The following is a 15,156-nucleotide window of genomic DNA, read 5'->3' as shown; positions in this document are numbered from 1 at the left end:
TCAGATGAAGCAAGTAGTGTCATCTATCGTGTCTGTGTTTGCCTACTATAAATCAGACTCAAAAACATGTAGATTCCTCAGATCCCACTGAGTACCACGAAATGAATGTTCTCCTATTTTAAATTGTGATTGTTATGTTTGATCCACCACATCTATAAGCCAGCAATATCAGTATTCACATTCGCAAACAGGTTCAAAATTGTACATGTAATATTGGAGATGCAATTTAAGTATTAAGGACCCTGTTGAAAGTTTTAAGAATGGTCAAGTTATGTTCATCCATTTCATGGTTTAATTACTTACTGCTCTGTTCAAAGCAAAATGGTTGGACTGTGAGCAAACATTGGCAGTCGTCTGTAACAAAAGTACTGTCAAATTTTGGTTTCAGCTCAAAGTTCTTTATTAGTCAATTGTACAATTTAACGATCAGGGAAAGCACTTCTTGCAACAAATGTGAAAAGTTGCATATGTAAATTCTGTGGAAAAACCAGGAATATTTTCCTATGCTTTCCTATATTTTGTTGGCAGGTATGAAGGAGAGTGGAAAATATCTAGACATTTTTGGCTGTAAAATATGAAGAAAATTTTCATTTCGGTACCATTTCAATGTATTACTCAACAAAATAAAATGGTACTGGTTCCTGTTCCATGACGCATATTTCATGGGTGAATTGTTCTCAAATACTACAATAAAGCCTGTAAAACTTCAGTTATAACTATAGATAATTTTTTACTACACATAGTACAACTATAGTTAATTTTTTTTAAAGTTAACATTGATGGAGATTCTGGTATAGCAAGTAATTTTTTTTACACAGAAATATAAATAGGAGATCTTCTGTTAAATTCATCCAAAATCATAATTAGTTCTAAACACCACTGATCTCAGTAGAAGAGGAATTGTGCCCAGAAATGTATTCTAAGGTCGTCCTTGGAAGATCACCCTTTATACAAAGACAATGATCCCTTCAACATCAAAGCAATGTTGCTGGCAAAACTGTGCAGAAAATTACACACAATCATAGAAAATTCAGGCAATTAAACTCTCGCCAACAAAGGCTGGAAAAATATTTACAGGTGGCTGCGTTTAATCCAGTCATTTTCTCCAATGCGATCTATCCACAGAGGTTAAGTCCACACACATCCAGGAAGCACACAGAGTAGATGTTTGGCTTCTCCATATAATTTCCTATACTGGAACAGTGGATACAGCTGCTACAATGGAAACAGTTATCTAAATTGCTGAGCGATTTCCCCCAACACTCCAATTCCTGGAGACGTGCATGTTTTGCTTTTTTTTGAGTTAAGGATATACACACAAAAAAAAGGCTTAGTGACTTCAAAAGACACTAGTCCTCAAGGCAGATATTACCTGTCCCCCCCACTTAGGGCCAATTATCAAAAGAGATGATGGTTCACAGCCACTAATGGGAAGTTCTAGCTAGAAAGACCAGCAATACATTGTATGGTAAGACTTAGCTGGGATTTGCTTAAGCATCTTTTGGGTGACTGTGTGGTGGCTGGGGAGGAAAACAAAACTTTTTTTAAAAAGTGATTCTGCTCCTCTTCTTACGCCTGTAAATAATAAACTCAAAACAGTTGCACAGGCCTGTAGCATTGATAAAAAAGCAGTAAACCTTATGAATGACACATATTGGTCCGAATGGTCTTGTGCACCTTACAGCAGTAGCCCAGTTCATTCATTTCCAAGTATTATTAATTTCTAAAACTGTTTTTTTAATTCCTTCAGAGATAGAATAATCCACTTCTCTCATGGGCTGAAAATTAGTGTCTATGCATTCACGCTTTGTAAATGTTTTGTGTACAGTTCACCCAGAGACAAATTGGTGCAATTTGTACTGCCAGAAACATCTCAAAAAACCTATCTAAGTAGTTCCTAATTAACCAATGAATGTGAATTTTATGGTAGTCAGGATGTTGAACTAGAATTAGTGAAAAGTCTAACTGCTTAAGATGTTCAATTTTCTCTCCCAAGACATAAATAAGAGCATAAATACTTTGTAGAATTCAATAAAATATATTAAATATAAATTTAATGCCTGTAACAATATTTCCCGATGGAAAATTCCTAACTGCGTTTGAAACCTGCTGGAAATATTTAAATGATGCAATTGCTACATGGACTTTCAATCATCATTGGTGAATTTATTTGTTAAAACTAAAAGCGTGCCAACCTTCACACATACATTAATGTCTTAATTTCTGCCCAGCATGATGTCAACAACACATATTAGAAAAATGGAGAATAATGTCCAAGTCTGTTCATACTAGAGCTCTCAAATGTTACCATGATTACTCTTCAGTTTATTTTATTTTAACCTCAATGGCAACAAACTACGCATTGATGCAGTGAGCAAATTCATGGTGAAATGAGGGGTTAGGTGTTGCCCTCCTTGGTGGTGGCAGGGAAAACAAAGAGGGAAAAGATACATTTGGAGAACAATTTTTTAAATGTTTGAATAAATAAGTCCCAAAGTGCAGAGCAAACACAGCAAAATGCTCTTCCACTCAAGACGTTAAAGGCAAAGTTTCCATAGTCCTACAGGACCATCAGGATTCTCTCATTAGAGTGAGACAGGTGGTGCTTTAACCTAAGGATAACTATGCATCAACCAAGGGAAGAGATTGAAAAGGAGAGTCCTTCATAGTAACCCTGCAAAGCAAACCAGTTGTCCAGCTAACTGAGTTAATTGACCACCTACAGATAGAAGATGGGATGCTAGAGTCAAGGGACTGGAAAACTCTAGAGGAGGTGAGAATGTTTCAGAAAATAGGTGGGATATGGCAGTGAGGGGTTTATACATGAGATTGAAAACATGGGCGAGAGCGGTGGAGAGAGTAAAAATGAGCCAATGTTAGTTCGAAGGCAACGGGGTGACTAAGTATGGGCTGAGAGAACAGAGGAAGAGAAATGGCATTCGAAATTCAATAGACAAGCCAAAAGCTGCCCTGAATCACACCCACTGGGTTGCCTCATGAGTTGAAGGCAGGGTAATATCTATGGCATGACACTCAATAAAATTGTATTTTTCAGCAAACAACATCTATTAGCATGCAAAAGAGTTCAATTAAACTGTTTGCTCGACAGCAATCACAGTCTATAAACTGAACTATAACAAAGCTTACAAATCTACTTAAAACAAATCTTTATAAATGACAGCAAAGAAAATTCATGGCCAAAACAGCAGCAATGTCTCCTGATTGAAAAAAAAGATGATTTCTCCAGCAAAATGCAATGACTGGTAGAAGATTACAAATATAAATTGCGTGCGTGAAGTCAACCACACACAGCAGTGTGGTCCCCAAGTGTGATTGATACAGAAATTACTTAAAAATCTACCCCCTGCCATGGATAGTAGTATCACCATGGATGACCATTTACATTGCACCAGTGGAGGAAGTTGAAGTAATAATGAGCAATTCTACGGACTCAATTTAATTGAGTTTGCTTCTTAATATTTGTTGAAATTTGAAAGCCTCAACATCCCAAAAAAAATCAAAAATCCACTCAAAGAGGCTTCAAGTGAATGAAGATAATTCAGAATCTCTAAATTCCTTAACTAAAGCAGTTAAAGGTAAATATAAAACGAGGGCACTTTGCTCTATCTCCATCCAAGGTATATTTATTGTTCATTCATCTGTAGGTTCAGAAACCGCATGAACAGCGCTCATTGACCACTAATGAAAGTAGTCATTTGGATTCAGCATCAATGTTAATGGTGAGCCCACCAGCAGTTGCAACATATACAGTTAAACAAACAAATAGGAAACCTGCTGTTTCATTTACCCAGCACTTCTGCACTCTTCAGCATAATGGCATCACAAAAAAAGGGACTCAACAGGAAAATTTATGACAGGATACACTGTTGCAATTCTACTTCACCATTTCCCTTACAGCATACCAGAAAATATTATGACATGCTTCAAGTTTACGTCAATTTTTGACAGTGTGTTATATCTTAATTACTGGCAAACAACCTTTCATGGTCACTGGGTTAAAATCCTGGCATCTCCTCTCAAAGGGCATTGTGGGTCAACCTACAGCATTTGGACTGCAGTGGTTCAGGAATGTAGCTTACCACCACCTTCTCAAGGGCAATTATGCCTGGGCAATAAATGCTGACCAGCCAGTGACACCCAAGTCCCAGACTGAATTAAAATAAAACTTTGCATTCATTTCAAATTTAATTCGACAAGTATGAAGTCTCATTCCTTCAGATTATAAGTATTGTTCCTGAAATAACTCCACAGAGGTTGGTATCCCATCACCAAACCACCCTTTATTTACATGTGGAGAGTCCTTGACACTGATCAGCTTCCTCACAGCCAGCTCTCAGAGTGACATTCCTGCTTAAACCCATCAGCCAGGGCTCCATGGGTGGACCTGATTAACAACTCCAATCAGGGAACTCATATTCTATAAGGTGCACCTAGCTGACCTCATTGCAATCACTACATCGCTCCCCCTCTGAGTGCGAAGACATAGGCCAGTTCTGTTTTTTATTAGCTCCTCCTAATGCATTTTATCACTGGGTCAGGTTCCTCCAACTCTGCCTCAGATACAGGCAGCTTGTAATGTACAGCAGCTCCCCTTCTTGTACCAGGAGCATCGCAGAAGAAATTCATTCTCCTCTTCAGGCAGCAAATGCAACAAGGTGGCAACATCCACTGTGCCCATCTCAGATTCCGAGGTATCTTCAATGCTTGATGGACAGGGAGAAACCACGGGACCTGGAAGAGTCAGAAATGCAGTCGAGAAGCCGGGCACGTTTTACTCCTGCACCTTTTTAGAGTTTGCAACTGTCTTATGGCCTTACGTGCTTTTTCGGGACCATCACACCTACCCAACCTTTATTCATTGCTGGTCCTCAGCTCACATCGACCATCCTCTTACTCAGGCAGGTCCATTCCCATGGTCTGTAAACCAAAATCCGTCCTCTGAAGTAAACTGTCTCTCTTGCTTAGCGGAGTCTTGAGGTTCTGATGCCATTTCACCCTCACACTCCAGGGTGGGAAGATCAGATATAACCCGGTGCAGTGACTTCTCCCCATTAGCAACACTGCTGGAACGATCTCTGTAGTTGAAGGAGGGATGCTCCCATGATCAAATAGGAACTGGGTCAGTTTGGTATCGAGTGAAGCTATAGGCTGTTTTTTTTAAAGCCTGCCTTCAATGTTTGGACTGCTCTTACTGCCTGGCCATTGTATGATGGATGGTATGGAGCTGTCCTTACATGTAAGGGTTCTGGGATGGATATAAGATTATGTACGAACTCTCTGTAATAATTCACCAGCCCAAGAAACGACCTAAATACCAGAACTGATGCGAGAACCAAGGCAACTTTGATTGCCCTCATTTTATGCTCCAAATGGTGTCAATTCTGTAGCCCAAGTAGGTCACTTGGGGGTGCCTGCAACACATATTTTTCCCTTCTATGGCATACGCCGTCCTGGGAGAAATGTCTAAGGACTATGTCCAAGTTCTCTAAGTTCTCCATATTGGTGTTCCCTGTTATTAGCATGTCATCTAAATAAATGGTGACCAGAGTAAACCCTGTAAAATGTTCTCCATTGACCGCGCTGAAAATTGCACAGACTGACTGACGCCATCCCAAATGGCAATCTCGCTTAGTGCTAAAAACTCTCCTGAATATTAACTGTATCATATTTCTGGGGATTTTCATCTAACCGCAACTGCAAGTACGTATGGCTCATGTTCAACTTCATGAAGAAGAGCCCCTGCCAGCTTTGCAAGACACTGGGTCTCCATCCAGCTGCAAAAAGTGGTTTATCGTTTGTTTCAAATCCCATAAAGGCAAATTGTCCTGTCCGGTTTCACAACGAATATGACCAGTTTGGACCAAAAAACTGGACTGGTTTGATGATTCTTTTGCTTTCCAGCTTTCTGATTTTTGCCTTTAATTTTGCCCATTATGCAAATGGAACGAGGCAGGCATTGCAAAATTGTGGAACTGTTTCCTGGTCAACACACAAGGTGGCCTTGGCTCCTTTGATTGTCCCTCGACCTTCCTGAAAAACTTTCAGGTATTTAATTATGATTTCACTCAAGCAGACATTTTCCAGTCAAAAAATGTTGAGCCAATCTAAGTGGATCATCCTCATCCAATTTCACCTCATCAAGATTGCGCCAAAGCCTTTTAATACAATCAGTGGTGACTGAACCAAACGATTCTCATAAAGACCAGAAGCAAAGTTCTACTATTAAACTGTAAAGGTTCCCGAGTATAAGTTCTCAGTCTAGCCAAGGTCTCGTGCAAACTTAAGGGTTGGAGTCTAGAGCAAATTTTGTTAAAGACTGATTCTGCAATCACTGAAACAGTTGCACCAGAATTGACCTCCATTAAAACTGAGTGACCACTTAACTAGATATTTATTTTGATTAGTTGTGATTTTAATGTTGCTAACTGATTTAACTGTTCCAAACCAGATGTAGGTAGACTTTCCAGGGTGTACACTCTACTGGATACTGGCCTATCAGTTCTCTTTTGCTGCCTTGAATCTGCATACGACAGCAACTACAATGTCTTGCCAGCCCAGATCCTGAGGAAAATTTTAACCATTTCGCCAAGGCTTGGCTTTGTTCTGGGATTTTGCTGCAGGCTGACCTAGAGTCCCTCTGTTTGGGTTATGTCCTGAGTGAAGCGTTGTAATTCCTTCACTCAAGTGGTGTTCCCCAAGGTCAGTCGGCATGGCAAGGGTATCCACTTCCATCAAAATAACCTGTAATTCATATGCTCCACTTGCCACATTTTCCGATGATAAAGCCTGCTTGAAGTCCAGTTGGGCTTGGGCTGGTGGGTGTTTTTGAACAGTTGCATCAAGAATCCCACATACCAAACAGTCTCTCAGCAATCTCATTAAGAACATAAGAACTAGGAGCAGGAGTAGGTCATCTGGTCCCTTGAGCCTGCCCCGCCATTTAATAAGATCATGGCTGATTTTTTTTGAGACTCAGCTCCACTTACTCACCCACTCACCATAACCCTTAATTCCTTTACTGTTCAAAAATTTATCTAGCCTTGCCTTAAAAACTTTCAGTGAGGTAGCATCAACCGCTTCACTGGGCAGGGAATTCCACAGATTCACAACCCTTTGGGTGAAGAAAATTCCTCCTGACCTCAGTCCTACATCTGCTTCCCTTTATTTTGAGGCGATGCCCTCTAGTCCTAGTTTCACCTGCTAGCGGAAACAATCTCCCTGCCTCCACCTTATCTATTCCCTTCATAATTGGTTTAAAACAAAGTCTCATGCCTCTGCCAGTCATCTTAATTTAGACAAAAATCACAACATGGATCCCCCAGTTCTCAAATTGCTGAGTAAACAGATAGCATCTCAGAATCAGAGCAGGCTTGGAGTCATAGTATTTCTTAAATAAATCTGTCAACTCTTGAAAGGTTTTCATATCTGGTAGCTCAGTGAAAGTTAGGCTCTTAATAACTGAAAAAACTGCAGGTCCTCAAGCTGCCAGGAGAATTACTCATTGCTTTTCATTTGCCCGATTGTTATTTGCCTGTATAAAAGAGTGCATTCTTTCTATATACAGGGCCTAGGCTTTGGAAGCAGGATCGAATGAGTCCTGCTTCCCAAATAATGGCATGATGCCAAAAATGCTTACCCTAATTCCGAGACCCCTGTCACAAGTGAATTTCTTCAGGAGTGTGCTTTTCTCTCATCACCAATGGAATAACTCCACAGTATCCTGTCACTGAGTTATCCTTTATTTAGACATGGAGAGACCTTAACACTGATCCAACTCCCTCAGAACCAGCTCTCAGACTGAACAGGATGTCTGACTCCTGTTTATATGTTAGCCAGGGCTCCCTTATTGGGTCTGTTAATCTGATCCAATCAGGGAAATCATATTCCGTCATGTCCACCTGGCTGATTTCTTTACAATCACTATATTTTCAGTTTATTATTCTTTCGTTTTCATTGCATGCCATCTTCCTGGTACTCACTTTGTATTCATTTTTTGTGCATGATTTTACATCGAATACAATATTTTCACTTGCATTTCCTAGTTTAGTCTCTGCATGTCTCAATGAGAATTCCTTAATCTGATCGGTTGAAAAGGCATGCTGCTGGCCTTGCTTTCACACAGCACTGATCCCTTTTAGCGGGGTAGTATTGAAAACAGAATCTCTAAATACCCTAATTTATCACTAAAAAACCAATGAAAAGTCTATGCGTAGCATAAGCATTATGAAAGTAAATGCTGTTCCTTTACCATTGACCGTGAAATTTGAGGCAATATTTAGGCATGGGCACTTGCTTTACATTAATGCAGAGAGCATCAGCTGTTTTCAGAGGTATCTTGTGAATCATGCGGACTCCTTATAGCCGGGTAATAAAATGCAGAGTGAAAATATACAATATAGTCCAATCAGAATGTGAAAAACATGACTTGCCAGAGCTTTAAATTATAACCATTAATTTCAGAATGAAACTACACATGGCTTTCAACAAATTATCAGCAATTTAGCAACTATGAGGAATAGTTATACATTAGTTAAAGCTCTTGAGCAAGTTCTTGGCTAATGTCTCAGAGTGGAAAAGACAAATCATTAATAGCCAGTAGCACTTCATTTTCAGAAACACAGAAACAGAAGTTGTTATGCATCAGACAGAAGGGGCAGACAATTCCTCATGTTACGTCTGGAGAGCCATGAGGGAAATCTCAACTCCCACGCACTGGGATATCCTCCAAGAGGGAAACCTTAGACAATTGCATTAGCCTCTTTGGGTAAACATGTTTTGCAGGTTTACATTGTTAAATTTAAAAGAAAGCAATGGAAGAAGTGGTGGAGAGGGGGAGTGGAAAATTATCCTGCAGGAAAGAAAATTTTTCTTCTCAATACCTGACTGCTTAAGTATCTTACTGTCATACAGGATACCTTTTTGTATCACATTATGCCCTCAGAAATCTTGATAAAAATATCGCCATTGTAAGTCTGCAGTCCACAGCTAGTTCTTTGCTCTTTAGTCACTTATGCAACTGATGCAACAACTTGCATTTATATAGCACCTTTACTGTCCCAAGGTATTGTTACTATATAACTATTCCTCATAGTTACTGAATCGCTGATAAATTGTTGAAAGCCATGTGTCGTTTTGTTTTGAAATGGATGATTGCAATTTAATATGCACACACAATTAAACAAAATACTGCACAGGCATATATGAGTATATCTGCATGTGAATAAAAGCTTGGCCAAATCAATAGACCTTAAGAAATGTTTTAAAGTAGCAACATGAGAGGTAGACTGCTACAGAGAGAATTAGGAAGGCAGTTCCAGAGCCTGGGACCTTGGCAGCAGAAGGTACAGCTACCAATCATTAAGTGATTAAACTTAGGGATGTTCAACTGATCAAAAGAAGCAGAACATCAAACTCTTGGAGGTCACAAAAGTAGGCAGGGGTGAGGTCACAGAGTGGGTTGAAAACAAAGATGAGAATTTTAAAACTGAAGCATTGCTTTACCAGGAAGCAAAATCAGAGAACAGCCGGTAGAAGGAGAAAATTATATAATTTTAATATCCGGAACCTTTTGTTTAGCTGAAATTAGCTGCTGGAAAAGGTGGGGGGGGAAGCAAAAGAGAAAGGGGAAGGGAGGGAGATATTGAAGAGCAATTATGGAAGTTATTTGAAACAAAATAAGCTACAATTATCTATCAGTTACCTATTTGGTAGCAAAGACTAGAAATTTATCAAAGAAAACATGGAGGTATTGGCCACTTCAAATTAATCTGAAAGGAATTGAAGCAACATTGAACACCACCTGTGACTTTAATACCATGTGAAAACATTTCATTGAAGGAGTTTACTGAAAATCAATTTTTAATGAACAGTTTAGAACACATCTAATGTTGCAAACTCTTATTGCATGTATTCCTGGAAATTTAATCATGTGAACTTTCACCTGCAACCTGTCCTGTCTCCGCCACCCACCCACCCTGTCTCCTCATTTGTGATCTGACCTGTCAATCCTCACAGGCCCTGCCTTCCCACACCAGCTGAAAAACAACTAAGGCTCTTTGTTACTGGATTAGAAAATGCTTGGCTATCTGTCAAACACCATTTAGTCCCAGCCTCAACTTTTGAAATATTTATTAATAATAAGCCAAATGTTTTCAAAAGAAAATGACTTTTCTTCATGCTTCTACATTGTTCTTGCCAGGCTTCTTGAAGCGTACTGGGTATTAACCTTCAATTATTGAAGGCTTCTGAACAATCCCATTGTGTTGGCAAATCCACTTACACCTGTACTGACAATGATTCTCTTGATAGTACAAGTTGTTAAATTGGAATTTAGCATCCATTGTTTAGATAAGACTGTCACAACTGGGTCGCGTCTTGTGAGGGAAACATCTGTTGCAAAACTGCCAATTTTCAGTGGATTAAATGGCCAAGATATAAGGACAGGAAGGGTAGTGAATGATTTCATACATGTTATCTAATACACTAAACCTGGTTAAGCATTTACAGAGAAAAATAATTTCTTCACAATTTGCAATGACCTGTCTAACCATTTCTTGCCTAAAAAATTACCTTCCATGGGAAAGTTCCCCTTGCCCTGCGTCATTTGTAGGAAAACAAAATCTCCTGATCCTCACAGGCACAATAAGTAATGTTGACTAACTTGCGTCCAAAAAATGTGAAGTCGCCTAGACTCAAGCATGTCAGACATAACGTCAAATTGTACTAAAAGGTTTCTGAAGTGGATGTGTACTAAGATGTTCAATTGATGGCTCGTAGTTCAGAAGGTTTCCACAGGCAGCTGTGGAATTTATCATTTGTGCCAGCATCAGGGAAACCCTCCAAAACAATAACCCTTAAAAGAGGTTCCTTTCATTCAGGTCATGCTTATGACTCATAAATTCTAACACTGTCACTGTTGAGGAATAGTCATTTGAAAAATTTCCATCTAGTATGAACTTTTTCATAAAATACGCACTGAGACTCCAACTGCACAAAAGAAAAATGTCTGTGTTATGACAAACCTTTTGTCTGGTTCCAACTCAATCGCCCTTGCAATCAAAACTGAGCTTTAGCCCAGGGTAAGAGCACCTTCTGACAGAATTAATTTGATGTTCTCCAGGTGGTCTATCAAATATCATTCACAATTATCTTGGTCTCAGTTCGTGTTAGTTACTTTGTTTAGCATTTATTAAAATGCATACATGGAACTTAGATTAACATATAAGTGATGACTTTTTAATTCATGTGATGTGTTCATTTGTAAATCTTTATTTTGAACAATTCCTCTGTAAAGGTATAGAAAAAGCTGTAAGAACTCAAAATTGCGAAAGTGTCAGCCAGCTGGAATTCCACAGACCATGATCACAACGGAGCTCCGAAAGTAAGTATATTTGGTCGGCTTCCAGACTAATAGGAAGCTGTCCTTGCTGGGAGAAAAAGCCGATTAAGTACACTTACTTCCATACTTCATTGCAAGCATGTTGTACAGGAATACCATTCAGTTACCATTATCAGAGAATGCCATGCTTTTGGACAGTGATTCTTTACTGCATTGACAGCACTCTTGCGTTATGGGTTCATGGTTTAAGCTTCAGTCCAGGCACATGAGATCATAATCTAGGCCAATACATCACTACTGCTGAAGCACTGGTATACTGTTGGAGGTGACACTTTTTGGACGAGGCGTTAAGCAGAGGCTCTGTCTGCCCTGTCAGCTGGACTCATAAGATCCCATGGCAATTCTGAAAGAAGAGCACGGGATTTCTCCCAAAATCCAAGCCCACATTTATCATTCACCCAAAATGATGAAAACAGATGGTCTGTTCATTTATTTAATTACAGCTTGAGAGAGCTCGACGTACAAATGAACTGCCACGTTTCCCTATGTTATAATAATGACTACACTTCAAAAGTATTTCATTGGCTGTGAAGCACTATGTGATATCCTAAAGTCATGAAAGACCTTATAGAATTTTTCTTCTGCCTATGCACCTTAAGCAAATGTAAAATATCAGTTTCCCAATAATGTACATTAGATAAGTAGAAACTATTATAAATTTGGACAAAAAATGTTCAAAGTGCTAATTTCTACGATAAAAACATTAGCTAAAAGGGAGCAAGGTTAAGTTTTTAAACAAACGTCTACAAAAATACACTTAAAATTGCTCAATGTTCTATTTGTGAATTCATACCTACAGAAGCTTACAAATGTAAAAGTAGATACATACATAAGCCAATTGCCAATTTAAAAGTATTCATAAAACAGCTGTATAAATAGAATGTCCTCGTTTTTTTTCTATTACTGGATCTTCAGACCTTAATCAGTAACATATTATTTTATACCATGACTGGTCCCTTTGGCCTTCAGTAAAATATTTATACATTGTCCCTAGAATTCAGGGAAGCAGGTATACTCTTTTCTACTATTGACAACTCAATGTTTTATTTAAATATTTCTAACTCGAGTCATAAATTTCACTTTCCAAAAATCTTGCAGGGATTCTTCTTATAAATTAGAAAAGGGAAAAAGAATAGGTCAGCCAAAGTATTCTGAAAATGTAAAACACAAACCAGCAGAAGAATGTAGTTATAAAGGAAAGTGTGAAAGCGACAATCCAGTTAAATTAACCCCTTTCTTTGCAGAAAGACTTTATTTCTTGACTAAAATGCTAATTTAGCTCAATGAGTTTTCTTCCTGCCACAGATAGCACGCTAAGTATCATTCAACGTACCTGCTGCCTTTTCCACAAAGATGACCTTTGACTCTGCGAGGAAGTTGTGACCACTTAAAATCATCATCTTTCCACCAATCACAGGATATCTGTCAATGCTTTGCTTTTCTATCAGTGGCAATTCCTGTGCAGATCTTTGGGCTGAGAGCAAAGGAATAAATTATCAATCAAGTACACTCAGCAATCATTTCTTGGATCAAGTTCATTTTACAATATTTATTAATTAGCATGTAACAAAACTTTGCAATTGCTAATGCATTAATTCAATCATTTGAGGAAAACTAAAATTAAAATTTCATCAGTATAAAGCACAGTTTCCAATCCAGTAGCTGAAGTAAAAAAAGGATGTAAAGTGCTTATGTTTTACTTTCAGTTTAAAGTGTTATCTAAGACTTATTTTAGATAACAGCCTTATGACCACCTTAAATAGATGTATTTCTACTTCTTGAATTATTGTACAAGTACCTGTAAATGTGAAAAGTTTGTGAGTCAGAGAATTATAACTCCCTTAGTCCCATACTGCCTTCTCCCACCAACAGTGCAATCCTTTTCAATCAAACAGTTTGAGTGGCATCATTGAGTAGCACCCAATTTAAGTGCATCCCGACAAAATACCTAATATCAGCGCTCTGCTACTGAACTGCAAAATTGTCCAAGATTCACACGTGAAGGACAAAAGTATTCAATCCTTTGTTGCTTACATTTCAGTCTTGCTGCAAACTTTGCTTCACAGAATTGACGCTAGGGCTGAAATTCCACATGGAATTCATTCGTAATAATTCCATAGGGAGACTGCAAAGCTTCTCTGGGATTTTGTTAATCTTATGTAGTACTAAAATACATCAAGTCACTTAAATAAACTGGATGAACAAAGGCATTTTTTGTTAAAATAGAGTTTTCACACAATACGAAATATGGTCCTACAAGATTGTTAGTAAAAATTTGGCTTGACTGAGGAATTGCTTGAATTTTCATTGGCAGAAAGTTATTACTAATAGGAGTGATTTCTGTATTAACAGTGGTTATTGGTGATATTCCACAAGAATTGCTTTTAGGTTCCTTGTTCGTCACTATTTTAACTAACTGGGAGGAGTAAAGTCTCTGCAAGTTCCTAAACTACACAAAGATATGTGCAAAATTGATGACTTTGGACAGGAATGGACAGCAAGCAGATCTAGACTTAACAAAGTAAAAGGGACTTCAGCCTGGCAGATTACATACAATTTGCAAGAATAGAGCATTTTAAACATCAGTAGAGTTCAAGTCAAAGGTGTGCTTTGAGACTGTTGACTGTTGTTATAGTCCACCAGTCCTTAAACAGTCAAGACCAGTACCAGGCCAAGATAACAGGAGAAGAAAATTGAGTAACAAGAACAATTGCTGAGATGCTCATTTTAATATTTTTAAACACGTCAAATAAAATTGCACACAATCCCCTCAAATCCTAAGAATGCTTCAACCCAAGAGTTTCAGAGTTGGGTTGATTCTGGGATTCCCATCCCAAATTCTATTTTCACTAGCCTGAGATAAGGATGTGGTAGTGAGCCTGAGCCCTGCATTGCCACTTGTCCAGTTTAACCGAGATGGAACATATCTCATGGACTGACACAATTTTCATGGGATCCAAACAGTTTCTTGAACTCTTGGTTCATGGCCCCTCCAAAGTGCAGAGAAAAAGTACTGGAACAACTCAAGGAACTAAGATTTGACAAACCTCCAGGACTTGATGGCCTACATCCTTGGATTCTAAAGTAATAGCTGCGGAGAAGTGGACATGCTGGTCACAATTCTTCCAAAATTCTTCAAATATTGGAACATCCCAGCACTTTAGAAGTTTGCAAGAAAGAGAGAGAGAGAAAAAAAACAAAGGAACTACAGTACAGCTAACCAACATCAGTCATTGGGAAAGTGGTGGAACGTATTATTAAGGGAGTCTTAAACATGTATTTAGGAAAGCATAGTTTGATCAGAACATGGTTTTTGTTAAATTTGTTTAACAAATTTATTAGAGTTGTTTAAAGATGTACCAAGAAACTTGGAAATATTTGTACAAGGAACACAAAAGATTGGCACCCAGTTATAGCAAACAACAGTGCGGTGAAACTAAACACCAAAGTGTACATACCTCCACCAACAATTTCTAGTCTAAGTTCTTCCACTACCTGCTTCTGACCTAACTAGTACAATATTTGACAAAAATAAGATATAGTTTATTGCATCTCAGCAACTACTTAAATGTTACAAGGAAATGGCATACATTCTTACAACAATTTCTAGGGGGATCTGCTCTCAGGTTTCATTCCTTCAAGATCCATATTCACTTTCCCCATCACTCCTTGTGACATCACTACAGAGGGTGGTGCTTATGGCACTCAAATCAGTATTAACCTTTTTATCCCATAAA

The 15,156-nt window shown here is 38.5% G+C and overlaps 1 protein-coding gene across 2 annotated transcripts in view; it reads right to left on the bottom strand.

Moving 5' to 3' along the window:
* nfatc1 (nuclear factor of activated T cells 1) overlaps positions 1–15,156 on the bottom strand; it is a 249,402-nt gene that overhangs the window by 172,945 nt on the left and 61,301 nt on the right. For both annotated transcript variants that reach the window (XM_048530056.2, XM_059645959.1), the window contains exon 6: positions 12,753–12,893. In XM_048530056.2, coding sequence (XP_048386013.1) covers positions 12,753–12,893 — 141 coding nt within the window. The remainder of the gene's footprint in view (positions 1–12,752; positions 12,894–15,156) is intronic.

This window comes from Stegostoma tigrinum, chromosome 5 (assembly GCF_030684315.1).
Source record: "Stegostoma tigrinum isolate sSteTig4 chromosome 5, sSteTig4.hap1, whole genome shotgun sequence".
NCBI lineage: Eukaryota > Metazoa > Chordata > Chondrichthyes > Orectolobiformes > Stegostomatidae > Stegostoma > Stegostoma tigrinum.
The sequence above is the reverse complement of the archived record's forward strand: the minus strand, read 5'-3'. Positions and strand labels throughout refer to the sequence as shown.